The 27,695-nt window shown below is 34.0% G+C and overlaps 1 protein-coding gene across 6 annotated transcripts in view; it reads left to right on the forward strand.

Annotated features, from left to right (window-relative positions):
* BLTP1 (bridge-like lipid transfer protein family member 1) overlaps positions 1-27,695 on the forward strand; it is a 205,881-nt gene that overhangs the window by 39,563 nt on the left and 138,623 nt on the right. For all 6 annotated transcript variants that reach the window (XM_064585020.1, XM_064585015.1, XM_064585019.1 and 3 more), the window contains exons 12-20: positions 4,600-4,756; positions 5,166-5,244; positions 7,980-8,071; positions 9,351-9,468; positions 16,452-16,607; positions 16,865-16,962; positions 19,737-19,915; positions 20,083-20,189; positions 21,148-21,356. In XM_064585020.1, the coding sequence (XP_064441090.1) occupies positions 4,600-4,756; positions 5,166-5,244; positions 7,980-8,071; positions 9,351-9,468; positions 16,452-16,607; positions 16,865-16,962; positions 19,737-19,915; positions 20,083-20,189; positions 21,148-21,356 (1,195 nt within the window). The remainder of the gene's footprint in view (positions 1-4,599; positions 4,757-5,165; positions 5,245-7,979; positions 8,072-9,350; positions 9,469-16,451; positions 16,608-16,864; positions 16,963-19,736; positions 19,916-20,082; positions 20,190-21,147; positions 21,357-27,695) is intronic.

A 27,695-nucleotide genomic window follows, 5' to 3' on the forward strand; every position in this document is an offset into this window, starting at 1 on the left:
GTGCTATAGTGAGCGCTGTGAATTGTGTAAGACTGTTGAATCACAGACCTGTACCTCTGAAACAAATAATACATTATATGTTAAAAAAAAATAAGAAGATAGCAGGAAGGGAAAAATGAAGGGGGGGAAATTGGAGGGGGAGATGAACCATGAGAGACTATGGACTCTGAGAAACAAACTGAGGATTCTAGAGAGGAGAGAGGTGAGGGGATGGGTTAGCCTGGTGATGGGTATTAAAGAGGGCACGTACTGAATGGAGCACTGGGTGATATACGCAAACAATGAATCATGGAACACTACGTCAAAAACTAATGATGTAATGTATGGTGATTAACATAACATAATACAAAAAAAAAGACATATAGTTCAGTTTTAGTGAAGAAAAAGAAACAAAAGAGTTTTATTAAGGGCTGTAGTAAAGGTAAGTAAAAAGTCTTGATGAAGCACTTAGAAAGGTACTGTACTAGTTTGCTAAGACTGCCATAACAAAGTACCACAGACTGTGTAGTTTAAACAACAGAAGTTTTTCACGGTTCTGGAGGTTAGAATTCTGTGATCAAGGTGTTGATAGGTTTGGTTCCTTCTGAGGGCTATGAGGGAAGGGTGTATTCAAGGCTTCTCTCCTTGGCTTGTAGATGGTCATCTTTTCCCTGGTCTTCCCATGGTCTTCCCTTTAGTGTGTCTTGTAGGCCTCTGTGTCCACATTTCCTTGTCTTAGAAGAACACTAGTCATATTGAATTAGGGCCCACCCTAACATCCTCATTTTAACTTAATTACCTCTCTAAAGATCCTGTCTCCAAACATCAAATTCTCAGGTACTCGAGGTTAGGACTTCAATATATGAAGTTTTAGGGGACACAATTCTTCCCATAACAAGTACATAACTCAGAAGAGAAGAATTGGGGAAGGCTTTTTAGTAGAGGTAATATGTGAGTTGAATTTTGAAACCTAAGTAGGAGTTAGCCAATGAAGGAAGAGGAGGACAAAATATTGAGGCAAAGGAAGAGTTCTGCAAATGCATGATGACGATGGAGATTTGTCTTATAGTTTCTACAGGTTGTTAGGAGATTTGTAGGTAGTTAAGAAACAGAGACTTTATCCTGGAGGTCATGGACAGTGAGAGGTTTGTTTTTTTTTAATTTTTTAGTCATTCTGTTAATTTTGAAGTAATTCTTATTTTAATTTATTCTGACCACATTTCTACTTATTGAAGAGTTTTAAGCAAAGTAAGGGACATTTACCTCTAATTATGAGGGAACATCTAAATTTTTATGTAAATATACATTGCCTAAAGTCAGTTTAGTTTTTCTGTTCATAAACAAGCTTGAATGGAGAAATACAAGCCAAATCATTCACCAAAGCAGATATTATTGGGCTGTTAATGGACTAATGAAGAGTGCTGAACCTGACTTGATATACTGACTCTTTTTATACTTGTTTTAAGAAGTGCTTTCTACCTAGCATTGTTAGAAGAATTATATACTTTGTTAAGTAGCATGTTCTATTAATCTTTGTATCTCTAGTATATAGGAATACCTGCTTCATCAAATGTAGCTATTTAACAATTGTATGAAAAATGAGTAAGTTTGTCATTTGAAAACTCTTGCAATATGCTAATACAATTCTTTGTTGAGTTCTGGGTTAGGTTATTTATTAGACTTGAAAGTGAACAGCTTAAAATTTCAGGTTAGGAAACAAATGATTTTCAAATTACTGGATTTAAATTTTCCTTTTATGATAAAATTTTTCCTGCAGTAAGCCATGCTGTATTTACTATTGAATAGTTGAAGATGAGGGTTTTTACATCCTATTAAGTAACAGTTACATTTATACATTATTATATTTGAAAGGAAAAAATTAAAACAATGCTTTAACACAGACACATAAAATATTTTTGCATTTCTAAGAATAAAGTGTGATTATTCTTAAATTGTATTTAATTTTGTTACATTAAAAAAATATTAGGGCATATTTACATAAAGTCCAAACTAAAATTCTTTTAATATATAGCCATATTCACTCGTGAGGTGATCTTTGTATTATATAGAAAAATGACAGTGAAGTTAACATAAAAAAAAAATTTGTTTTATCAACTCTTTTCAGTAGATCCTGCCACTACCAGGAGAGAACAGCAATATCTTTCTTAACCTGGACTTAACAAAACCATTCATTCAGGTTTATTTAAAAAAAAAAAGACAGAAAAGAAAAAAGAAAAACTTTTCTTTTTCTTTTTCTTTTTTTTTTAAGATTTTATTTATTTGAGAGACAGAGACCACAAGCCGGGGGGAAAAAAGAGGGGGAAGCAGACTTCCCACTGAGCAGGGAGACTGACTCAGGGCTCCATCCCAGGACACTGAGATCATGACCTGAGCCAAAGACAGACACTTAACCAACTGAGCCACCCAGGTGCCCCGAAAAACTTACTGTCACGTGGGTTTAGTTTGCTAAGAATACTTCGCTCCTCACTTACATGTACAAAGAGTGCATTTCCTCTTTTGTAGCCATTTCCTTTTCTTCTTCCCCATTTTCAGTTTCTATACAAATACGAATTATAACCGGAAATGAATAGTAAGATCAGTTTTCTTAGCATCCACTAAGATGTAAGAAATTTAGGAAGAAATCTTAACTGTTTTGCTATTGGATAGTTCATTCACTTTTGTGAAGAGATTTTGATCTCTGATATAGAATGACTTGTTAGCTTATGGATTTTGATTTCATTCTACCACCTTTACATGATTTTTCTGAATCTTTAAGATACTCAGCTTTTCCTTCATGATACTTTCTTTCTGAGAATTTTCATGTCAGAGTTGAAATGCAAACTTTATGAGATTTGTACTTATTCCTTAGATAGATAATAATTATAATAACATAAACATTTTCAACATTGTCTAGCCTCTTACTGCTTTCACGTAAGTGCTTTTATTTATATTTTCACACGTGATTCTCATAACCCAGTGAGATACATAGGGCAGGTACCTGTGAGAAAATGGAGATGCAGAGAGGTTCAGTGATTTCAGCAAGATAATGATGTTATAGCCATCTAGAACTAACATTCAAACCAGCTTTTCAAGTCCACTGCTCTTTTCATTATATCCTGCTACCCACTAAACAGTCCATTTTCATTCAATGATCATATTGGACTTTTTTTGTCTTTAATAGTCTGAGTTTCATGTATTTGTATGTTGTAGCCAAAACATTTGCAAAACTTTATTTTTCTTTCATACACACTTACTTAATGATGGCAAGTTATAGTCTATAATGGGTCAGTTTGCAACTTTTGTTCTGTTCATCTAATTTTTCCCTATCTTACTTATTCCAAGTAGCATTTTCTGTTACTTTTTCAACCCTTCCTGTTTAAAAGCTATAAACTGGCACCTTCTCTGAATGTATGAATAACATTACATTAATTTTGACTCTGAAATGGAAATTCCTTGGGTTCTTTCATCTTTGTGAAGTGATGAGGGGAGGCAAATGTATTAGAGCCTTAGCATCTTTACTTTTTAGAGATCTATTGCTCTTTAGACTCTTATTGATAGATTATTGATTAAAAATAATGATTATAAGGGGCACCTGGGTGGCTCAGTTGGTTAAGCATCTGCCTTTTGATTTCAGCTCAGGGCATGATCTCAGGGTTATGAGGTCAAGCCCTGCATCAGGCTCCATGCTAGGCATGGAGCCTGCCTAAGATTCTCTCTCTCCCTCTCACTTTGCCCCTCTCCCCCCTCTAAAAGATAATAAATGATTATAAAAATAAAATAAATAATAGCCATTTTTTCTAGCATCATGTACTGCCAAGTCTTTTCCATATATGTTGTTATTTAATCTTCAGATCTAGTCTATGAGGCCAGTTATGTTATTCCTATTTTGCAGATGAGAAAGCAGGTCAGGTGTCCTCAGAAAGGCTAAGTAACTCATCCATAGTGTAATGATTCTAATTAAACCATCCTCCTTTAGTTCTTTCTTTGCCTTTTGATATGCTTGTAGAAAGTCTTTAATTTCTCACAGTATGCCTCAACAGTGTAAATTTGTTCTTACCTATATCTCATTTGACAATAGTATATTAAATACTCAAAGCTTGTTGGGGTGCCTGGGTGGCTCAGTCAGTTAAGCGTTGGACTCTTGGTTTCAGCTCAGGTCATGGGTCATGAGATCGAGCCCCACATTGGGTTCTGTGCTCAGTGAGGGAGTCTGTGTGAAGATTCTCTCCCTCTGCCCCTCCCCATTCTTGTGCATGTGTGTGTTGCGCATGCCTGCGCACAGACTCTCTCTCTCTCTCAAATAAGTAAATAAATCTAAAAAAATACTCAAAGGTTGTTGATCTTTGGAAGTATAAAACATTGGAGAAAATTTCGTTTTACTGAAAGGAAATTAGAGTAGGTGCTATTTTGTGACTTAATTTTTTTTTCTATTTCATGTGCAATTGTTAAATGAGATAACAGTGATAGTACAAACTTAGAATACTGATTATGCTCCCTTATAAATGTAATTTTGTTTAAATAACAAGTTATTCTTTATACCTTTATACCTTTATACCCTTATAAATGTAATTTTGTTTAAATAACAAGTTATTCTTTATACGTTTATCCCGCCTTATATAGAGATTGTTTATGGAAGTTTTTCTTCCCACCTGATTATCAAGTTCTGAAAGTTTCTGAAATTGCACAGCCTGGGAGACCACGACAGATCCTTGCTTTTGAACTGCGAATGAATATTATTGCAGATGCTACAATTGATTTGCTGTTTACCAAAAACAGGGTAATTATTGAAATAATATAGTAGAAAATAGTGTTTAAAACTTAAACATGATTTTCCAGAGTATTTTTCTGGTAACTAGTACTATACTTAGATTCATTTCTATGAGCCTCCTATCACTCCCCCCCTACAATAATTGTATATATGTTGCTTTCATTAAGTACCAAAAGTAGGAAAAATTAATAATAAACCTTAATTCTATAGTCTGGTTCATTTTCTTCTTTATATCTGGCCAGATTGTTTTAGTGTATTTTTAGTAAAACTTCGAACTTTTGTTCTTAGGAACTTTTAATACCCATTTCATATCATTGATGATTATATTTTGTCTGTGATAATAACTGAAAAGTAAAGATGGGAGTATGATTAAATAGTGAGAAAATAATTATATGGTTTAATTTTTTTCTTTTGGTAGGAAACAAATGCTGTACATGTAAATGTAGGAGCTGGCTCATATTTAGAAATTAATATTCCAATGACAGTTGAAGAAAATGGTAAGCTGCAATGAGTACTTTCCTATTTTAAATGATTAGTAGGGGAATAATTAATCTATAAATAATAGCTTGTTATCCTATTTAGACTAACATAATGGGGTTTTCTTTTTCAGCTTTCTGTTATATTAACAGTACATATTAATTACATAATTAAATATTTTGTGCACCTGGAGAGAAGGGAAAAATTTTTAAATCAAGTTAGGTCTTATGCTTTCGTTATACCCTATACTTCTTTTTTGTAAGACTGAGCATAATTTGTTTAAAATGTATTTTTCCTATTAGTCTGTTGCTCTGTAAGAGCAGGTGCTGTGTGTTTTTTTTAAACTGATGTAAACTTGGTACTGAACCCAGTACCCTGGCACATGGTATATGGGCAGTATGTGATAGTATGATTGATAGGCTTTGTTTTAGGTTATGGTGTTAATAGATTTTGTCAGGGAGTAAGCCTGGTACTTTGTTTGTTTTTTTTTTTGTTTTGTTTTTTCTTTATTCTTATGTTAATCCCCATACATTGCATCATTAGTTTTAGATGAAGTGTTCCATGATTCATTGTTTGTGCATAACACCCAGTGCTCCATGCAGAATGTGCCCTCCTCAATACCCACCACCAGGCTAACCCATCCTCCCACCCCCCTCCCCTCTAGAACCCTGTTTGTTTTTCAGAGTCCATCGTCTCTCATGGTTCGTCTACCCCTCCGATTTCCCCCGCTTCATTCTTCCCCTCCCGCTACCTTCTTCCCCTCCCGCTACCTTCTTCTTCTTCTTTTTTTTTCTTAACATATATTGCATTATTTGTTTCAGAGGTACAGATCTGAGATTCAACAGTCTTGCACAATTCACAGCGCTTACCAGAGCACATACCCTCCCCAGTGTCTATCACCCAGTCACCCCATCCCTCCCACCCCACCCCCCACTCCAGCAACCCTCAGTTTGTTTCCTGCGATTAAGAATTCCTCATATCAGTGAGATCATATGATACATGTCTTTCTCTGTTTGACTTATTTCACTCAACATAATACCCTCCAGTTCCATCCACGTCGTTGCAAATGGCAAGATCTCATTCCTTTTGATAAGCCTGGTACTTTGAAAAATATAACTAAGAAAGCAGAACATTTCATATTTAAAATATTAAATAATACTCTGCTATAGTTTCACCTGAGCTAATCTAATTTCATTATGCATTTGAAATTTGAACTCTGATACAGGTTAATAATGTGATTAAATACATTTTGTTAAATTTATCAAAATATTATATAGCCTTTTTCATTTTCCTTCTTCCTATCCTCTTATTATATTTGTAATTGAGAACAATTAAAATGAAATTCTACTTTATTTATTCACTTCTTCAGAGTACAGAGAATAGCAATGTACCTGTATTTTTAAGTCACTAACCAACAATGTTACTATGGCTAAGTATAATTAGAGTAATTTTTATATCATTCTTGGCTCTCTTGTTTTTGTCACCTTTTTTTGTTGCTGGTATAAGAAAGCAGGTAGCGGGTTGACTATATTCATTAGCTTGTATAAAAAGGTAGCAGTCGGGTCTACCTACGTAGATAATCAGTTTGAAACAGTGACTGAGAATGGCATAGTGTATCTTTTCCCTGTAACTTTGAGGCTCTTTTGATGAAGAGTTAAACCTTACCTTTGCTGGTTGTAAAAGAGTGGTCATACTAAGTCTTGAAGCAGATGCTTGAGATGCTCTAGGACTGGGTGGTTCAGAGTAGTGAGTTGGAAAGAACATCTTTTAGGGTAGCCTTACTTACAGATACAAAGCGGGAGGAAAAAGGCAGTTGGGGGTTGTGTAAAATTGAGAATGATTCAATTAAGGGAGTGGTTCTACCATTTTTAAACTGATATTGCACATAGGAAATACTTGTACACCTTTCTTTTGTACAATTATTGGTGCACTGGGGTAAGGGAGCCACTGAGGGCTGAGGGAATCAATATCTGGAACATACTCATGATGAATTCATGGGCAGTGCCACAGCACACTGGTTGTGGAACTCTGAGTGAGTTACCGGTCTAAGGAAAGCCCAGTCAGGTTCTTGGGAAGGTTAGGTGGCTTTTGAGATGACTGTCTGAGGGGAAAAATAGATTAAGTCATAGACATTAACAAAATATAACTCAAACACATGTAAAACTTTTTCAGAGATTCGGGTCTTTGAAAAAAATGCCCAGAGCAGGATACATGTTGAACTAGTCATATACTAATGACCATAGCATTAGTGTTCATAGAAGGGCAGCCCTTCAAGAAAAGAAGTGAAATACTCTGTACTTTTCTGCTTTTGTTCAGAATGGAGCTATGTTATTTGCTAACTGTCATTAATTACATAAGGCATAGCCGTTGTTTAGAAAGTATCATTATATAAGGAACAGTTGAAAATGATGAAAACAACTTCCCTTGAGTCAGTGGGAGAAGTAGAGACATAGTAGCCATCTTTAATAGTTGAAAACTGTCATTTAGAGGGTAGACTTACAGTTTTGCGCTGGAAAGCAAAATCAGGAGGACATTCTATGAAGATGGAACTTTATTCCTTTAGAGCTGTCCAAAATGAGAAAGGTCACCTATTAGATAGCAAGCTCCCCATCACTGGGATGTATTTGTATTGTGTCTGATCACCAGTTTTCACGGATTCCTTCTTTGGGTGGTGATGGGAGTTGTTTCCAGTACAAAATTTTTAGTCACACATATATTTTGTAGGTTCTTAATTTTTATGTTTTCAACTTACTAGGTTATACTCCTGCAATTAAAGGACAGCTCTTACATGTTGATGCCACCACCAGCATGCAATACCGGACCCTTTTAGAAGCAGAAATGTTAGCAGTAAGTCTAGAGTATATGATGATATGTATACATACATAAAATCTGAATTTGGTTTTAATTTTTTAATATAAAATTTTAATGACCAGGAAGTCATTAAATAGTTAATCTTCTCATTCAAGAACTACCAGGTGCTCTTGGCCTTATTTTTTGTGAAGAGGAGTAGATTCCCAGGGCTATGGACTCTGGCATCTCTCTTGCTCTGCTTCTGGTTATGGGCAAAGTGAATATAAGGCAGTGCTAGCATGGTTTTTGGTCTTTAAAAATGTGAAAAGTTGTTAGAATATTAATTTTAAATTTTATTTTATGACTAGACTAACTCCTATGTTATAAATGAGATAATTTTTCACTATATGTTTCTGGCCCCATTGGATTCCTTCTCATGGCTTAATAAGTCATTTTGGTTTTTACTTGATGAATGAGGTTAAAAGAAGGAAATCTTACTGATACTGCAGATTACTCCATATTAGAAAAAATATGGAAATGCTTATGATTAAAATTGCAGATTAGGGATTCATTTCATTATCAGGCAGATTATTCCTTATCAGGGAAGACAACAATAACAATAATAACAAAAGCCACTATGTAGCATGGCTGATATTCAGAAAGGATTGTTTTATAAGATGGTATCATTAGGTCTTAATTGTCTGAAAACAGCATTTTTTACACACATATATGTAAATTAAGAGGAAAAATATGTAATTACCAAGAATATGTTGAATACTATAAATGTATATTAAACTGGCGTATTCAGCATTTTAATGAATTCCTGAGCTATTGCTGATAAATGGTGCTGTACCATAATGCTATTCCTGGTCAGGCAGCTCTTGCCTTTAGCAGAATCTCTAAACTTCGGCAGATGGAATACATGATAAAGCACCTTAAATATATGATAAAGCATGTATTTGCCAAAAGGGAACCTGGGAGGCACTGGTGGCCAAACCCCAAGCCTCTTACCTAACAGATTAGGTTTAAAGAGGAATTAAGGACATTGGTTGTTACTCTGTTGGTTTAGCTAGAGTACAGTATCAAAACTGTAGTCTGCTTTGTTGTTCTTAAAGTTTTCATGGCTTAGTATTTCAAGGAGCTGGATATAACCATAGATACTGACCTTTAGCCACAGTAATATTAAAATCTCAAAGGGACCTTCTGTTCAGCTCAGTGGGAAAATAAGTTTTAATTACTCTACTAGTGTGTGTGTGTGTGTGAATTTATTTCTGATGTTCTTCACACAATGTCACATTTTAAGCTCTAACATTTTTACTTAACATTTCATTTGCAGTTCCACATCATTGCCAGTTATCCCCGAATATGGAACATGCCACAGACTTGGCAGTGTGAATTAGAGGTTTATAAAGCCACCTATCACTTCATCTTTGCACAGAAGAACTTCTTTACTGGTAATTTTCTAATAAGTGTAAATACAATGAGATTTATCACAGTGAACTTGTTTATATTCACTAAGTTTTGCTTTTAGATTCAACATAGGGATTTGATGGTAGAGTTCATACTTTTTTTTTTACACTTCTTTTTGGGCTACAAGTATAAAAGGGAAAATTTAAATATAGGTATTTTGTGTTCTCTTTTACCGCAAACAAGGAAAATATCAATCCAAAATTGGGCTTACAAAAAAAATGAAAGAACTCAGCTTGGGCTGGTACGTTTTATCATCCTAGTGGGGGATAATTTGGGGAGGATGAATCAGTTTCTTTCTTTGCCTGAATTAGGCATCAGCATGGTTTCATTATTTTGTTTCAGTTATTGTAATCCACAAACAGTATATTCAAATAGTCAAGTATGTTATTTTTTTATTTTACTGAAGTGTAGTTAACACGTCACATTAGTTTTGGTTATACAACTAGTGATTTAACAACTCTGTGCTCACCACAAGTATAGCTACTGTCGGTCACCATACAATGCTACTACAATACCACTGACTGTGTTTCCTATGCCATGCCTTTCATTCCAGTGACTTCCTCAGTCCATAACTGGAAGCCTGTACCTCCCACTCCCATTCATCTATTTTTCTCATCTCTTTACCCTCCTCCCCTTTGGCAGCCATCAGTTTGTTTTCTGTATTTATGGGTCTCTTTCTGCTTATTTGTTTTGTTTGTTAGATTCCACATGTAAGTGAAATGTTGTTGCAAATGGCAAAATTTTATTCTTTTTTATGGCTGCTTAATATTCGTGTGTGTGTGTGTGTGTGTGTGTGTGTGTGTGTGTGAACACACATCACATCTTCTTTATTCATCTATTGTGGACATTTAGTTTGCTTCCATATCTTGGCTATTGTAATAATGCTGCAATAAACATAGGGGTGCATACATTTTTTTGAATTACTGTTTTCATTTTCTTTGGGTAAATACCCAGTAGTAGAATTATTGGATCATGTGGTATTTCTATTTTAAGTTTTTGAGGAACCTCCGCACTGTTTTCCACAGTGGCTGTACCAATTTACATTCCCACCAACAGTGCACGAGGGTATGTTACTTTTATATTTGGAGCTCCTACTTCTTTCCATTGGCATGGGTATTGAGTTGATGTTATTGTTAGTTGGAAAAAATTCCTTTATTTCTTGAAGCATATTACAATAGTGACTCATATTTCATGGGTTTACGAACATGTAGTCTTGGTCTCTGACTAATATAAATATTACTACATAAAAATAAGTTGCATTTATATAGAACCTTCCCATAAAAAGTTTAGCTAAACAGAGTTGGTCTGATTTGCCAGGGTCAGTGGCTACCCCAGAGTACCTAATATTTGCTTTACTGATTGCTACATTTAGCCAGCCAGCCAGCCAGCCAGCCCTCATCCTTCCTTGTATCCACCAGTCATTTACAAGCATCTGATCTGTGCTGAGTAATATTAGATATATGGGGATATAGTGATAGTCAGGTATTCATAGATAGTCCTGCCTGCACATTACTTACTAGCAATATGATGTTGGCCGAATTATCCAATTATTTTACCTTCTGTTTCCTTATCTGTGAAATAGAGATAATTTCTACCCTAATTTTGCTATTGTTAGAGTTTGGGCATTGTATAATGCCATTACTACAATATGTTCATTTGTAAGTCTTTTATATTTGTTTTTTAGTTTGGGAACTTTATTGTGGGGACTGGATAGAAAGCTTCTGCGTTCTTGGAGTTATATAATTCTTCAAGGCTTGAGTCAGGGTCCCAGTAGTAGAAGTTGTAACAAAATCCCTGGCAAGTTAAACTTTTGTCAGTGTAGCTGAACTTTGAATAAGTACTGCTCAATTCAGATTTATTAAAAAAAAAAAAAATAGCTAAAACTCACAGTGTGTATTATGTGTCTGTCTCTGTTCTAAGAAATTTGCACATATTGAATTGTTGAATCCTTATAATAATTCCTGAGATCGATATTATTGTTATCCTTGTTTTACAGATGAGGAAAGTAAGTTACAGAGTGGTCAAGCAGTTTGTCCAGGGTCACACAACTAGTAAGTCTGTCGAGCTAGTGTTCCAACCCAAGTTGTCTGGCTCGAGAATCTGTTATATTTAGTTTCTTCGGCAGTAGCCATTTCTCTTTCACTTAATGTTTTGTATTTTATAACTTTGCTAACCTTTTAAAATAGGTTCCTATTTTCAAGCATTTAATCCTTCACATTGTTTTTACTCCAGACATCTCACATTCTTAGACTTTAGCAGTGCTAAGAATAGTTGGAGTAGATAATTCAAGATTTAAAATTTTTATAGTAACATTTTAGTTTAGGCTGAGCATTGTATTAGTCACTTTCAAATAGGATTTGAACGCATTTCCCAAGTTACAACCATGTTTTCCCTAAATTATTTTCTTTATTTTTAATCTCTAAGCTTATATGTATTGCAATTCACTTTTTTTTTTCCTAAAATTTATTTGGAGAAATTTAAAGAAAATAGGTACAAAACTTAAGTTCTCATATCCCGGATTTTACGGCTGTAACTTTTATTCATATGTCTTCTATTGCTTTTTAGAATCCTTTAAAAACTTATTTATTCCTCAAAAAGGATGACTATTAGAGAGTAACATGCTTATCCTGGAGATGAACATACTTTGTCACAGTGTTTGAATTGCTTTGCTCTGTTCTCAGTTTTCTATTTCCCCATTGACAGAATTCTGCAGAAAGCAAATGATCTAATTTGGTGTGAGGATATGCCTAATATTCCTCAGTAGCCATTCTTATGCCAATTATTAAATAAAGTTGTTATTTTATTTTATTTTATTTTATTTTATTTATTTGACACAGAGAGAAAGAGATAGCGCGCGCGAGAGAGAACACAAGCAGGGGGAGCAGCAGGGAGAGGGAGAAGCAGACTCCCCACTGAGCAAGGAGCCCCGATGCAGGGCTCAATCCCAGGACCCTGGGATCATGATGTGAGCCAAAGGCAGATGGATGCTTAACCAACCGAGCCACGCAGGTGCCCCAAAAAGTTGTTCTTAAGAGATTTTAGTGTAGGGCAAAGACAGCTTCATGATAAATATAAAAAAGAGTCTCAGGAATAAAAGATGTAAAACAGGCAGAAGTGAAGTCTCTTCTGCTAATATCGAAATTGATTTAGATTTACTCTGATAAAGGGGAGAAGAAGACAATGGTAACAATATTGCTAAGCTCCAGTACAATTGACTGGCATTTTATAGGATATTTGCCTAACAATGTAATTATAAAGTGAGTTGTAGAAGAGTTTTTTCCAGATGAATATTTAGATTACCAACTTAATTATATTTTTTAAGTTTTTATTTAAATCCCAGTTAGTTAACATACAGTGTAATATTAGTTTCAGGCATACAATATATGTGTGATTCAGCACATCCATACAACACCCAGTGCTCATCACAAATTAATAACTTTAAAAATTTGTTGTCTAGGGGCGCCTGGGTGGCTCAGTCGTTAAGTGTCTGCCTTCAGCTCAGGTCATGATCCCAGGGTCCTGGGATCGAGCCCCGCATCGGGCTCCCTGCTCAGTGGGAAGCCTGCTCTCCCTCTTCCACTCCCCCTGCTTGTGTTCCCTCTCTCGTTGTGTCTCTATCTATCAAATAAATAAATAAAATCTTTAAAAAAAAAAAATTGTTGTCTAAATGAGTAAGGCAGTCATCAAGAAAGTGCTTCCTTTTTTCAATTATTTGATAAGATCATCTGCTAATGAGAGCAGCTTTTGGTTTAAAGAGAAATACTTATTAGATATAGTTGTTGAAGCTAGTAAAAATATTTTATCATATTTTTAAATATTTATCAGTAAAGATATTATATAAGGTGATAAGGAAACTATACTGCAGAATATCTTGAAATTTCAAATAAAATATGGAAGAAAAACTAATAAGACTTGTTAAAATAGAAATTGGCTAGTAACTTTATAAAATTACATTGGTTTCCTGAGATGATTAGTGGATTATTTGAATTTATGTTTATTTTACTAGCAATTATATTTCAATCTTTTAACTAGAAGTGTGAAGTAGATAAATGCAACCAGTGTAAGCTGAAAGTCTCTTATTAATAATGATTCAAAACAAATTTAAACCATAATCTCAGCCCACAGAATTTATGGGTATGTTGCTTTATGGACATTTCTTGTTTTGTATTATTTATCAGTCTCAAGTATATTGGCATGCGTACTAGACTTAAACAAATGAAGCAATACAAAACAGTGTATATCTTGATTGCTAGCATCAACTGAAACTAACAAATGCATGTAACACATGAATACAGAGGAAATGGCTGTGACCTAAAGGCAATCAGAGAGGTAAGGGAAAGACCATAACATCTAAAATGGTCTTTGTAAATGAACTCAGTAGTATTAACTGATATTTGCATAGTTTGTCACCACAGAACATTCCAAACCATGTTCATTTATATTACCTTCATGACTGTGAAAAGAGATAGCTGTTAATGCTATCCCTGAGTTAACAAGAGGAATTGAAGCAGGGAAACATTCAATGAATTGGTCAGACTCAATGAGGCTAGTAACTGGAAGAGATATTTAAGAACACTTTTTTGACTGTGGACCCTGTGCTCTCTCTATAGTATCATGTTGTTGTTAAAGATGGTTGGAGTTTTCCTTTAGCAGAGAGAATACCAAAGAGTATACTTATTTTAGATAGGATGAATAGTTTGAGTAAAAGTACAGAACTAAAAATGTTGATGAAGAAGAAAAGTGAGAAAATCAGCTTGATGAATGATAAATTTTTATGGTAGAGTTGGTTAATTCCAGAGATGACTTTTGGGTATCTCTCAATTGCTAGCCATTGTGCTAAAGAATAAAGTTACAAAGTTGGGATGGAGTCATATTAGGTAGGGTGGCATGTGGAAGTAAAAGTTTAGAAGTAAGCATAGATACTCTACAATATGATGAACCACTGTGATTGCTTGTTCAGTGAAACAAAAATACATTTAAAGTAAAATTGTCAAGTGGAGTTTTCCTTTATTCATAGAACAGATTAATTGCCATATTCAATTGATTGATATAAAACTCTGCATCTTATTAATATTCACATTTTTGACATTTGATATTAAATGTATTATTTTGCCATTTTATTAAGAGAGGGATTTTTAATATGCACAAGCTTTGTACATTGCAGCTGAATTATTTTTAAATGAGTTCATATGATATTATGTAAGAGAAATTTGACTTCTGATTTCCTTATTGAATATAATCTTTCAGTTTAATGACCTCATTTAAAATCCAAAGAAACTACTTTAAATATTTAATTATTTTTACCTATTATTTTCTTTAGAATATCTTTAATAATAAGTGCTTCCATACATAGAGTGCTTACCCTGTGGCAGTTACTGTGCTAAAACTTGACACATATAATTTCAGTTCTCACCATAAGTCTATGAAGTTGTCTTCATTTTGTAAAAAAGAAAACTGATAGCATTTACGTTATTCGTTTAAGATTGCATTGCTAGTAAAATGGCAAAGTCAGAATTTAAGCCCAGGACTGTCTGCTGTCAAAGTGTGCTATAATACTGCTCCTAGTCGTTTCTCTCTCTCATATATACAAAGTTCTAATTTTATATGCATAGCACTATGTTATATACTATGAATATACAAAGATGAGCTTGCCACCTTTAGGAGGAGACCATGTCCTGAAAGATACGATTGCTGGGAGTATAGGCACGTAAGCAATGTGAATGCCTGAAGAAAAAGTAAAACCACTGTTAAGATTAGTGCTGATACCTTTATATAAAGAGTTTTTGCCTTTCGAGATTCAAAAAAAAAAAAAGGGTACCAGAGGATAAGCAGACTAAATAAATGAATAGTTTTAAAAAGCAACACTTAAAACCATACAAATCAGAGTACAACAAATCAGAAATCAGGGATTATTGACTGTAAATACTAACAGGGCCAAGTTTCTGTTCACCATTATATTCTCTGAGTCTAGAACAGAGTCTGGCACACAGTAGACACTCTGTAGGTATTTGTTTAATGAGGAAAACAACATGAAAAAAATGTTCAACCCTACTTGTAATTAGGAAATTCAGTTAAATGAGGTAACAGTTTTAAATGATCAATTAATTACCAAGCTACATCCTCCCACTACCCCCAGAGAGAAAGAGAAGGAGGGGGGGACAGGGGGAGGGAAAGGTAGAAAGAAGTATAATGCAGGAGGAGGGTACAATGAAATAATCAAGCATATATTTCTGGTAGGAGTATAAATGGTTTCACTCTTCTCAGAAAGCAATTCTGTAATTTATAATAGCTTTGAAAAAATTTATAAACATTGACCTAGCCACTTCTACTTCTGGAATCTATACTGACAAAGTAATCCTGAATATGTAAAATATCTTGCATGAAAATATCCATAAAATTATATATAACACAAAAATTTGGAAAGAATCTAATATCCAAGATTACTAAATGGTTAAGTAAATCCTGGCAAATCTCTTTAATGAACTTTCATTAAAATTTTTGTTAATGTATATGAAATAATATGGAAAAATTTTGAGTTCAATGAGAAAAAGCAGTATATAAAATATGTGCATCTAGAATAGTATGAAAGTCTACATAGAAAAAAAAAAAAACTAGAAGGAAACCTATCCACCGTGCTGGGTATTTGGGTAGTGGATTATCAGGTGATATTTTTTTCTCTTTTATCTTCTAAAGTTTCTTTAAAAAAATAATAGGTATAAAAAATAAAAAATAATAGGTATATAAAAGGCATAAAATTTCTCTTATTTGGAACTGTGCTTAGTACATGAATACTGGATTGCTATTAAATCACTTACGTATATCTTAATCTTCTTTTACTATTTCAGTATAAAAGGTCTTTTTAGTTGCAAAAGAAAAATTCATTTTTGACTGGTGTTAGAATATTTATATTTTGTTTTCTGAATTTCAGTTAATTTTTGCTTTCTGTTTCCCACTCCCATAATTTTAGATTTAATTCAAGACTGGTCTAGTGATAGTGCTCCAGACATTTTTTCATTTGTGCCATATACATGGAATTTTAAAATCATGTTTCATCAATTTGAAATGATTTGGGCTGCTAATCAACACAATTGGATTGACTGTTCCACTAAACAACAGGAAAATGGTAAGAACTTCTTAAAAATTAGGTTAAGTATTCTATTCATTAAGACAAATCACAATGGAAATTGATGTTGATTTTGTAGTTTTAATAGATACTAGATGTGATCTTTTTTCCATTGTCTTATAATACTCTCAGAGAACTACTTTAGAGTTTTTATTGGACTAAGCTTATTATCTTTCATTTTCTTAGGTATGTATTTAAGGCAATTTTTAAAGTTTTATTGAAGTTAAAAATAAATTTTCTCTTTTTTCCTCTTGTAGTATATCTGGCAGCCTGTGGGGAAACATTAAACATTGATTTCTCTTTGCCTTTTACGGACTTTGTTCCAGCTACGTGTAATACCAAGTTCTCTTTAAGAGTACGTATAATTGGGTGCCTGGGTGGCTTAGTCGGTTAAGTGTCTGCCTTCGGCTCAGGTCATGATCTCAGGGTTCTGGGATCGAGCTCCACATCGGGCTCCTTCTCAGCAGGGAGCCTGCTTCTTCTCTCCCTCTCCCTTTTCCCCCTGCTCATTCTCTCTCTCTCTCTCTCAAATAAATAAAATCTTAAAAAAAAAAAAGTATAATTGCGTGCATTCTTTATTCCACAGGTTTATTAGTGTGATTCTCCAAAGCTTATCTCTACTTTTCCCTGCCTATCCTACTGCCATCCTGCAGTATTTTAGCTCTCCACCATTGTTCCTGTGCTTCGGTGTCACAGAAATGCTGCTGTTTTTTTCTTTTTTTTTTTTTTGTAGTTAACAGTAATGTTCTGTCACTCCCCTAAGTTCCCCAACTTCCCCTGAGGAGTTTTGGCAATAAAAAGAAAATTCCCTGGGCGCCTGGGTGGCTCAGATGGTTAAGCGTCTGCCTTCGGCTCAGGTCATGATCTCAGGGTCCTGGGATCGAGTCCCACATCGGGCTCCCTGCTCCTTGGGAGCCTGCTTCTCCCTCTGCCTCTCTCTCTGTCTCTCATGAATAAATAAATAAAATCTTTAAAAGAAAATTCCCTGAGTTGGTTATTTTCTTAACCAGCTCATTTCTAACCTTTGTGGCTAACTTACATGTTCTTTTGAAAAACCCCTTCTAACTCTAATGTTTAACAGTGGATGAACTAGATTTTGTACTTTCCTTAATTTTGTTACTAATTGTAAACATGAATTCAAGGGACAGCCACAAATACCTCTCTTCCTTTTCTCTGAAAGGCAGCTCTCATGAGTTCAAAATTTTGTGGAATACCTAATTTTAGGGTATGAGCAATCAGATGTAGTTGTAGTATTGATGGAGGTTATGGTAGTAAAAAATAGCAACAATAAGAGCTGCTAATACCTATTAAACATGTTCTGTGTGCCATTCACTATTCCAAGTGCTTTATGTGTATTAGCTCATTTCATTCTCAGAGCAGTTTGCTTGAGGTAGTTGTTATCTGCATTTATGAAATAGGAAACTGAGAAGCTGAGTTTATATAACTTATGTGATTGGTGAGTGGCTGAATTGGAATTTGAACCCAAGTGGTATAGGTTAGGCCTTCATTCTCTTAACCACTCTACTATGCTGCCTGTTAAGAAATCAGGCATCACGGCACCCCAATGTTTATAGCATTATCAACAATAACCAAATTACAAAGAGCCCAAATGTCCATTGACTGATAAATGGGTAAAGAGATTGTTGTCTATATACACAATGGAATATTACTCAGCCATCAAAAAGAATGAAATCTTGCCATTTGCCACGAAGTGGATAGAGCTAGAGTGTATTATGCTAAGTGAAATAAGTCAGAGAAAGACAAATACCGTATGATTTCACTCATATGTGGAATTTAAGAATACAGATGAACACTGGGAAAAAAGTGAGATGCAAACCCTAAAATAGACTAATTATAGAGAACTGAGGGTTGCTGGAAAGTTGGTGGAGAGGGGGATGGGCTAAATGGGTGATGGGTATTACGGTTAAGGGCATTTGTGATGAGCACTGGGTGTTACATGTAAGTGATAAATCACTAAATTCTACTCCTGAAACTAATATTACACTGTATGTTAACTAACTGGAATTTAAATAAAAACTTGAAACAAAATAAAATTCATATTATATGTAAATATGTAAAATTTTACAATATGTAAAATTACATATTGTAATACATATTACATATTGTAATATGTATTGTATTATATATTGTAATTATTACAATTACATATTGTAATAATACAATCTAAAAAAAATATCAGGCATCATGAGGAACAAGATTAGGGCACCAACCTATAAGGAAAAAAGTGAAACTAAATGAAAATGTATCAATTCAGAATTCTTAAAAACCAGTTGATAATCCAAGACTTACTAGAATCAAAAAAATTAGTAGGGGCGCCTCAGTGGTGTAGTCAGCTTAGTGTTTGACTCTTGGTTTAGGCTTAGGTTGTGGTCTCAGGGTCTTGAGATCCAGCCCCGCATTGGGCTCCATGCTCAGCAGAGTCTCCTTGAGTTTCTCTCTCCCTCTCCCTCTGCTCCTACCCCCGTGCTCTTTCTCTCTCTCTCTCAAATAAATCTTAAAAAATTAATAAAATGCAGAATATATTCCACCTGAATTTATTATCAGTAAGATGATTTCTCATTTATTTATTTATTTATTAAAGATTTTATTTATTTATTTGAGAGAGAGAGAGAGCATGAGCAGAGGGAAAGGAGGAGGAACAGAGGGAGAGAGAAACTCAAGTAGACTCTGCTGAGCACAGAGCCTAACACAGGGCTTGATCGCACAACCTGAGATCATGACCTGAGCTGAAGGTAAACACTTAATCAACTGAGCCACCTAGGTGTTCCTCAGTGAGATGATTTTTAATTGTTTTTTTTACTGAGTTACATGTGAAATACCCATGAATACCCATAGAAGATAATCTTTTTACTGTTTTGTGGAAACTATGTTTTTTATTTCCTTAATTTTTTTTCTTAACTTTCTAATCAGAATTTAGTTTTAGTCAATGTAAAATCTTATTCCAGTTATTTAACTGACTGTTGATTATAAAATCTGCCTTTTGAAATTTGTTTATTTTCTTTTGAATTTATTCTCAAGATTATTATAGATAAGTTTGGCTGGAAATAGAAACCTAACATATTTATGTTCCTGTTTTTTTACTTTGGGTTATTATGAATTATTTTTTAGGGAGAAGATGTTGATCTTCATTTATTTCTACCAGATTGCCACCCTAGTAAATATTCATTATTTATGCTGGTAAAGAATTGCCACCCAAATAAAATTACTCATGATACTGGCATTCCTGCTGAGTGTCAAAGTGGTCAGAAAACAGTTAAACCAAAATGGCGGAATATTACACAAGAAAAGTGAGTATATAAAATTAGTGATTTAAATATTTTGTGTTTATATGTGGGGAAGATTCTTCTGATTCTTTCAAAGAATAAAGATAAAAGTTGAGTATTTGTAATTGGTGTTTGTATACAATTAAATAAATTAAGTAACTGACCTGAATTTTATTTTTTATTCTTCAAAGAGCTGGTTGGGTTGAATGCTGGACTGTCCCAAGTGTCATGCTTACAATCGATTATACATGGCATCCAATTTATCCACAAAAAGCGGATGAGCAGCTAAAACAATCATGTAAGTGTTTTTATATAATTTGTACTTTGAAACATCTGGTTTTATGATTGATAATCATTAAAAGTATAAGAAAAATTTTTTTTAAATTTGGAAATGTATCTATTCATTTGATGTATTTGTATACATTTAAAAATCTTTTAAGGATTTTTGGCATAATTACAACTAACTTTCATTGAACATTTACTGTGTATCAAATACTAGACCAAGCTGTTTACTGGTTTACATTATCTCATTTAGTCCTTACAACAACTCTGTGAGATAAATGTTGTTATTGTACATTTGAACAGATATGTTCAGAGTAAGTAAATAATTTTTTTCAAGTTCTGCCAAGCTAGAAACAGAAGAACTAGAATATCAAATAAGGTGTATGTGAATATGAATATATATATGTTTAAAGCACTTGGTTTCATGAACTGTTAGTTTTTTTAATGCATTTTCACAACTATCATATCATGTTTCCCTGAAGCTTATGTACCTTATTACCAGGGTCCAAAATGAAATTAGAGTCAAGTGATATTTTCTTTGTATTTTTCTAGTGAGTTAAGTGTTAAAGAATAGTTTTCATAATTGTTCTTGTGTTTGGAGCTTGATAATGTCACACTGTATTTGAATAGCTGTTTATGTGAAAACAACTTTGTACTTTAATGCCCAAGTATAGATAAAACCTAACTGTGACCTGAATTTATATTGCAGGGACTTTAGAATGTTAATAGGAAATTTTCATTGATTCTATACCATCTAATTTATGTATTTCTACACATATTTCAATGAAGTCTGTTTTATTTCACATTCTTAATTATTAGTCTTGCAAGTCTGTTTTCATTATATACTACAGATACTGTATCAGAGATAGTTGCTTTCATGAAAAATTACAAAACAGAATTTCTTAGTGAATGCTTCCTTAAAGAACTTCTGAGAAATTCCCCACCAGAATTTTTTTTTCCTTAATTTTTTTCAGTATCAGAAATGGAAGAAACAATGCTCTCTGTATTAAGGCCATCCCAGAAAACATCAGACAGAGTTGTTTCTACTCCTTCTACTTCTTCACGCCCACCTATTGATCCCTCTGAACTTCCACCTGATAAACTTCATGTAGAAATGGAACTTTCCCCAGATTCTCAAATAACTCTCTATGGACCACTATTAAATGCCTTCTTATGTATAAAGGTATGATTTTTAAAAGATCTTACACATTTTTAAACATAGGCAAAATAGTTAATATCTGATTGAAATTGAGACCTTTTGAAATAGCCAGTTCGGTGGTTTAAAGTTGTTGAAGATATATATGTTGACACAGCGAAAGAAGTACAAGAGAACCTTGTCATCTGAGAATAATGAAATAAAACCAGGAAGAGTTGACTTCAAATGAATTCAGTAAAAACATAAAACTTTATTTCATGCTAAATAATAAGCAAAGATTTGTTTGGAGCACTGTCTTAAAACCTGAAGCAAATATATGAAAATAAGTTTATTTCAGAATATGACAAATTTAGGTTCTAAAAAGTATGCCTTCTTTGAATAAAGATCAAATCAAGTGTTGATTCATTTTAGTATAATTTTTCCATTGAAATTGTATGACTGCATAGAATGATAGCTCTTGAAGGTTGATCAAGCATGATCAGGAAGAGAGGCTATTTTAAGAAAAATATGTGAGTACTTTGTAAGTTTTCTACACATCACTTTTATTCTTTTGGTATTCAATTCATACTTTAAAAAAGTCACCCCAGCAAGTCATCAATAACTCTTATTGATTTACTCTTTTTTATAGGTAACCACTCTAAGCCTTCCAGATCCTCACTTATCACTGATACCTTTCTCTGTGATTTGAGTGGTTATCCAACATCACTTTTAGCAACTTCATGAAATGTTGCATTTTTCCAGGTTTTTGCTAATTCATTTTGCTTCAGATTTTCATCATACTGTTGAATGCTTTACTACATCTGATAAACAAAGTGAGATTAATTGTCTAAACATTAACAGTCATGAGCAGTAGAGTTACTTGTGGGATAGGTTTTTGTGTGAGTCTAATTTTGTCAGTGTTTACTTATTTGCTTCCTTTTGTAATTTCACAACTGTGGAGGTTTGGATATTGAATGCTTAGGTAATAGGCAATCCCATAATGTACAGTGACAGGAGTAATTAATTCTGGAAAGGGTCTAGGATGATCAGGGTTGATTAAGGAAAGACAGTCAAGGTTTGTTGAGAAAGGTTTTCTGGAAGAAGTGCTAGCTGAACAGGTTTTTATATTTATAAAAAATTTTTATATTTGATTTACTGTCTTATATTTACTATAAACTACCATAAAGCATCAGATGATATAATTTAAGATAAAAGATGCAAGGGACATTGTATTTAATATTTGTGGAAATCTAAAGTTTTGGTTTGGTTTTAGGAGAGATTCCTAAAGGAGTGATTCTTCAGATATTCAAAGGGGAGAAATACATACACAAACATACAAATTTTTTTTTTTCTTTCTTGTGACCGTTGTTTGACGTATTCTTCAAATATTTCTCCCAGTATCTAATTTTCTTGCGATTGCTTGTGAATAACTATAAAGGATTTAAAATGCAATTTTCAAGTTATAATTTCCCTGAAGAGGCTGAACTGTATTTTAATTTAAATGTAAGTAATGATTTAGTTAGCAAATGAGGGTGGTTATATTGATATAGTACCATTTTTGAATACTACTAAAGAGATGTTATCACTGTTTTTTTGCATTACTGTATGTATACTGAACCTCAATTTTTTCTTTTAAAAATTCCATAATAATACATATTTGTCAAAATTAAGAGGACTATAACAGAGAAGAATAAAGAGAAAGGAGTAAATGCCTTTTTTTGAGGTTTCTTTACACATTCTCCATAAATGTAACCTCTCTTGATAGTTTGTTTTGGTGCAGTCTCTTCCATGCTTTAAGATTTTATAACAGCTGTTTAGTAGTGTCGGAGGTCTGTTGTACTAAAGTTTGTTTTTTTTAATATTTTATTTATTTTTTGACAGAGAGAGGGAACACAAACAGGGGGAACAGGAGAGGGAGAAGCAGGCTTCCCGCCAAGCAGGGAGCCCGATGAAGGGGTCCTGGGATTATGACCTGAGCCGAAGGCAGACATTTAATGACTGAGCCACCCGGGCGCCCCTGAAGTTTTTATTAGTATTTGCATTCATCGAATTAACATAGAACTTGTATGTTCTACTAAACAAATTAAAATTTTACTAAAGCAAATTAAAATTTTTAAAGTTTTAAAATATTTTTAAAAGTATGTACCTAAAACATGACAAACAAAATTTTCTAGGCCAATTTTCTAGGCCAATGAACTCTATGGTTCCTTTTATTAGGAATATAAGTAACTTGTCTTTTTTTTTCTTCTTTTTGCCTACTGCCTACTAGAAAGCTTACATGCTTTCATGCTAACATGGAGATGTATCTCTCTCTTTCAATTACTTTTTTTCATTTATTTTAATATATAACTATGTTCTACTTAGTGTTAGAATGTATGTATGTATATATAAAAGAAAACAAAGAGAATGTGAAAATTCATGTAACCGAGATTGTATTTTCCTTATTTACTAGAATTAAACATCAAGAAATTCTGAAGGATAGACTAGAAAAAAAAAATCATATTTGTTTGACCGTTTATAAAAAAATGATTTCCAGGGCTCCTGGGTGGCTCAGTCATTAAGCGTCTGCCTTTGGCTCAGGTCATGATCCCAGGGCCCTGGGATCGAGCCCCACATCGAACTCCCTGCTTAGCAGGAAGCCTGTTTCTCCCTCTCCCACTCGCCCTGCTTGTGTTCCCTCTCTCGCTGTGTCTCTCTCTGTCAAATAAATAAATAAAATCTTTAAAAAAAAAAAGACAGATTTCCAGGGCTCCTGGGTGGCTCAGTTGGTTAAGTGGCTGCCTTCAGCTCGGGTCATGATCCCGGGGTCCTGGGATCGAGTCCCACATTGGGCTCCCTGCTTGGCAGGGAGCCTGCTTCTCCCTCTCCTCACTGCTCGTGCTCTCTCTCACTGTCTCTGTCTCTGTCACAATAAATAATAACTAAAATCTTTTTTTTTTTTTTTAAGATTTTATTTATTTATTTGAAGAGAGAGACACAGCGAGAGAGGGAACACAAGCAGGGGGAGTGGCAGAGGGAGAAGCAGGCTTCCCGTGGAGCAGGGAGCCCGATGTGGGGCTCGATCCCAGGACCCTGGGATCATGACCGGAGCCGAAGGCAGACGCTTAACGACTGAGCCACCCAGGCGCCCCAATAACTAAAATCTTTAAAAAAAAAAAACCGATTTCTAAAATGCACAAGAGAAACTAGGGTTACCATTATTATTACCGGGAACTCTGAGAAGAATATATACTAACATGCATTAAAATTTGTGAGAATATTTTATGGAAATGTTTACATCTTCTGAATTGACTTCTCTTGGTCTTATTACATTTTTTCTTAATGGAAGAAGGGAAATCTGAATCTAAATAGTGATAGCATGTCAGTGGTAGACAGTAGTAACTGTGGGGTTAAGGGTGGGTATATATGGCATATATGCTTTCCTTATTAGAAAAAAAGCACTTTTAATAGTCTTCAACAGAAGCCTGGCTAAGTTTCCATTAAAAAATTTAATATTGGAAACAAACTACCTGTAGGTTGTTTTTTTTCCCCCTGCTTCTCTGAATTTATTAGCTGTCTTCTTTTAACTCTAGTGATAATTCTTTTTCCTCTTCTTTGAGAAATGAGTATCATTGCATAAGTAGGCTGGGGAAAAAAATGGTAATGTCCTGTTACTTGAAGTAGTTACTTGACACACATAATAAAATATCTTTAGGAAAATAAAATTTCATAGAGCTCTTAAGTAGATTGAAAATACATCTTATCATTTTTAAATTCATTCATGCTGCAAACTTGACAAAAGAACACATTTTTTTCAGTTATATAAGTTATTGCTTTTTTCTAAGGTTGTTTGGAATTTGTTTTAGAGATAGTTCAATTTTGCATACTACCTACCTTAACATGGAACTGGAACTTTTATTTGTATTTGTAAATATTTGTGTACATTTATTAATCTTAAAATACCATATGTTTGCCATAGTATATTACTACTTACCTTATACTTTGGTCAACCTTTTGGTAATTTTTTTTTAGTGAATCCTTAAGAAATTGACCTTTACAGATGGAGTTCACATACTAAAGAAACAAAGCAAAACTAAAACAAGCACATGCAAAACTTAAATCTCACACTCCGCATCAAACATTTAATGTGAGGCTAATGTTTTAAGGGAGTTATCATTTTAAAAGTACATTTTGTTGATAATATTCAATATGTACTGATATGATAACTCATAAAAGACTCCTAGAGTTTTATAACTCTTTAAAAACAGTCATTGACACATTTAATAAAAATTAGCAAATGTTCTCTACTATGTTGGGGATTCAGTATTCCCTAAAGAATTTGCTATGAGTTATTCCTGTTTCAGATAATTAAGTGAGATTGTTTTGGTAGCAAATTGAACATTAGGCCCAAGAGAATATTTTTCTTTTGATTTTAATAATCTACATGAATCTCTTCTGTTTTTAAGGTTAAAAATGGCAAGAGACTGTAAGACTTACAAGGAATCTTTTAAAAATAAGAGATTTAGGGGCGCCTGCGTAGCTCAGTCATTAAGCATATGCCTTCAGCTCAGGTCACGATCCCAGAGTCCTGGGATCGAGCCCCACATCGGGCTCCCTGCTCTGCGGGAAGCCTGCTTCTCCCTCTCCCACTCCCCCTGCTTGTGTTCCCTCTCTCGCTGTGTCTCTCTCTGTCAAATAAATAAAATCTTAAAAAAAAAAAAAAATAATAAAAATAAGATTTATAGAGTAGGATTATTAAAAATTGGCTAAAATGAGTATAACTTATTTTTATTGATTTGTTGGTAACTCTTAGTATGTCAAAAGCTAATAAACATGAACATTGTACACTGATTCCATTGATCAGTTGTATGGAGGAAGGGTGGAGTAGAGGTGATAGGGTCTGGAGGCCGTTTGTAGATAAAATCACTGAAGGAAATATTTTAATTTTCTTCTGTCTCTGAAATCCATGCCCATTGCAAACTATTGAACCTGTCCCCAGGACCAGAATGGCATGTGTATTTTCTTTTTTTTTTTTAAGATTTATTTATTTATTTGACAGAGAAAGACACAGCGAGAGAGCGGGAACATAAGCAGGGGGAGTGGGAGAGGGAGAAGCAGGCTTCCCGCCCATCAGGGAGCCCCATGTGGGGCTCCATCCCAGGACCCTGAGATCATGACCTGAGCCAAAGGCAGACCTTTAATGACTGAGCCACCCAGGCGCCCTGGCATGTGTCTTTGAAAAGGCTTCTCAAATGATCTGAGGACTACTGCTTTGAATACTTCTAGATCTTTAATGTTTAGATTGAAATCAATTAGACATTTATTTTTAGTTTTAGAAATTTAATGTTAGAATTTAGGATATAGGTTAATGTTTATTTACATTTATATTTGTGCTTGAATTTGTCCATGCTTCAGAGTTACATAATAAAGGCAATTTTCAAGATGTCAAGCAGGTTCTAAGTAGGACCTGTATTATTAGAGCCAGATAACAATAGAGAATGAGGAAAAAGTATCAGTTTTGTGAGTCCATAGATTTGGGATTTTATTATTAGTCCTACCACTAATTAACCAAATGACTGTAAACCCTTCAACATCCTTTTCTATGAAAAGATATTTAATTGGCCTGATTAGTTGACTAGAATTCTAGCCAGAAAATAAATGTGCCAATAATTAAAAGGCAGAATTTATCGAAATACTGACTTGATTTCTGGTATTGAACAAATACAGTTAACTGTGTTAGCAGGAATATTTTAACAACTTTTGATTACTACTGACAGATCAAATAGATAAAACTTAAATTCAGAATAATGGGAAGAAAAAAGAATTTCATTTAAATAAGTCAGAGAAAGACAAATGCCATATGATTTCACTCATATGTGGAATTTAAGAAACAAATGAGCATGGGGGGGAAAGATGAGAGAGGCAAACCAAGAAACAGACTCTTAATTATTGAGGTCAAACTGATGGTCACCAGAGGGGAGGGGGTGGGGGGAGGAGTGAAGTAAGCTATGGGGATTAAGGAGGGCATTTGTGATGAGCACTGGGTGTTGTATGTAAGTGATGAATCCCTAAATCCTACTCATGAAACTAATATTACACTGTATGTTAACTAACTGGAATTTAAATAAAACCTTAAAAGAAGAAAAAAATAATAATAAATTTAAATTCTGTTGCAAAAGGAACCAGAATATTAAGTTAAAATACTTTGCATAAGAAACCAGGATGAATTATATGAAAGGATGTTTTAGTAACTGTTGATAACACATGTTTTTATCATCAGTAACCAAAATTGGAGATTCTTATTTACGTTGTTAAAAACACTTCTGATAAATATTTCACCCAGAATATATGAATTGTAGTAGTTAGCTAATTGGATTTAGTCAAATTGATTTTCATTGAATTGATCTT

This window comes from Mirounga angustirostris, unplaced genomic scaffold, assembly GCF_029215605.1.
Source record: "Mirounga angustirostris isolate CCGP_5_RB_7025 unplaced genomic scaffold, mMirAng1.0.hap1 SCAF_2, whole genome shotgun sequence".
Taxonomy (NCBI): Eukaryota; Metazoa; Chordata; class Mammalia; order Carnivora; family Phocidae; genus Mirounga; species Mirounga angustirostris.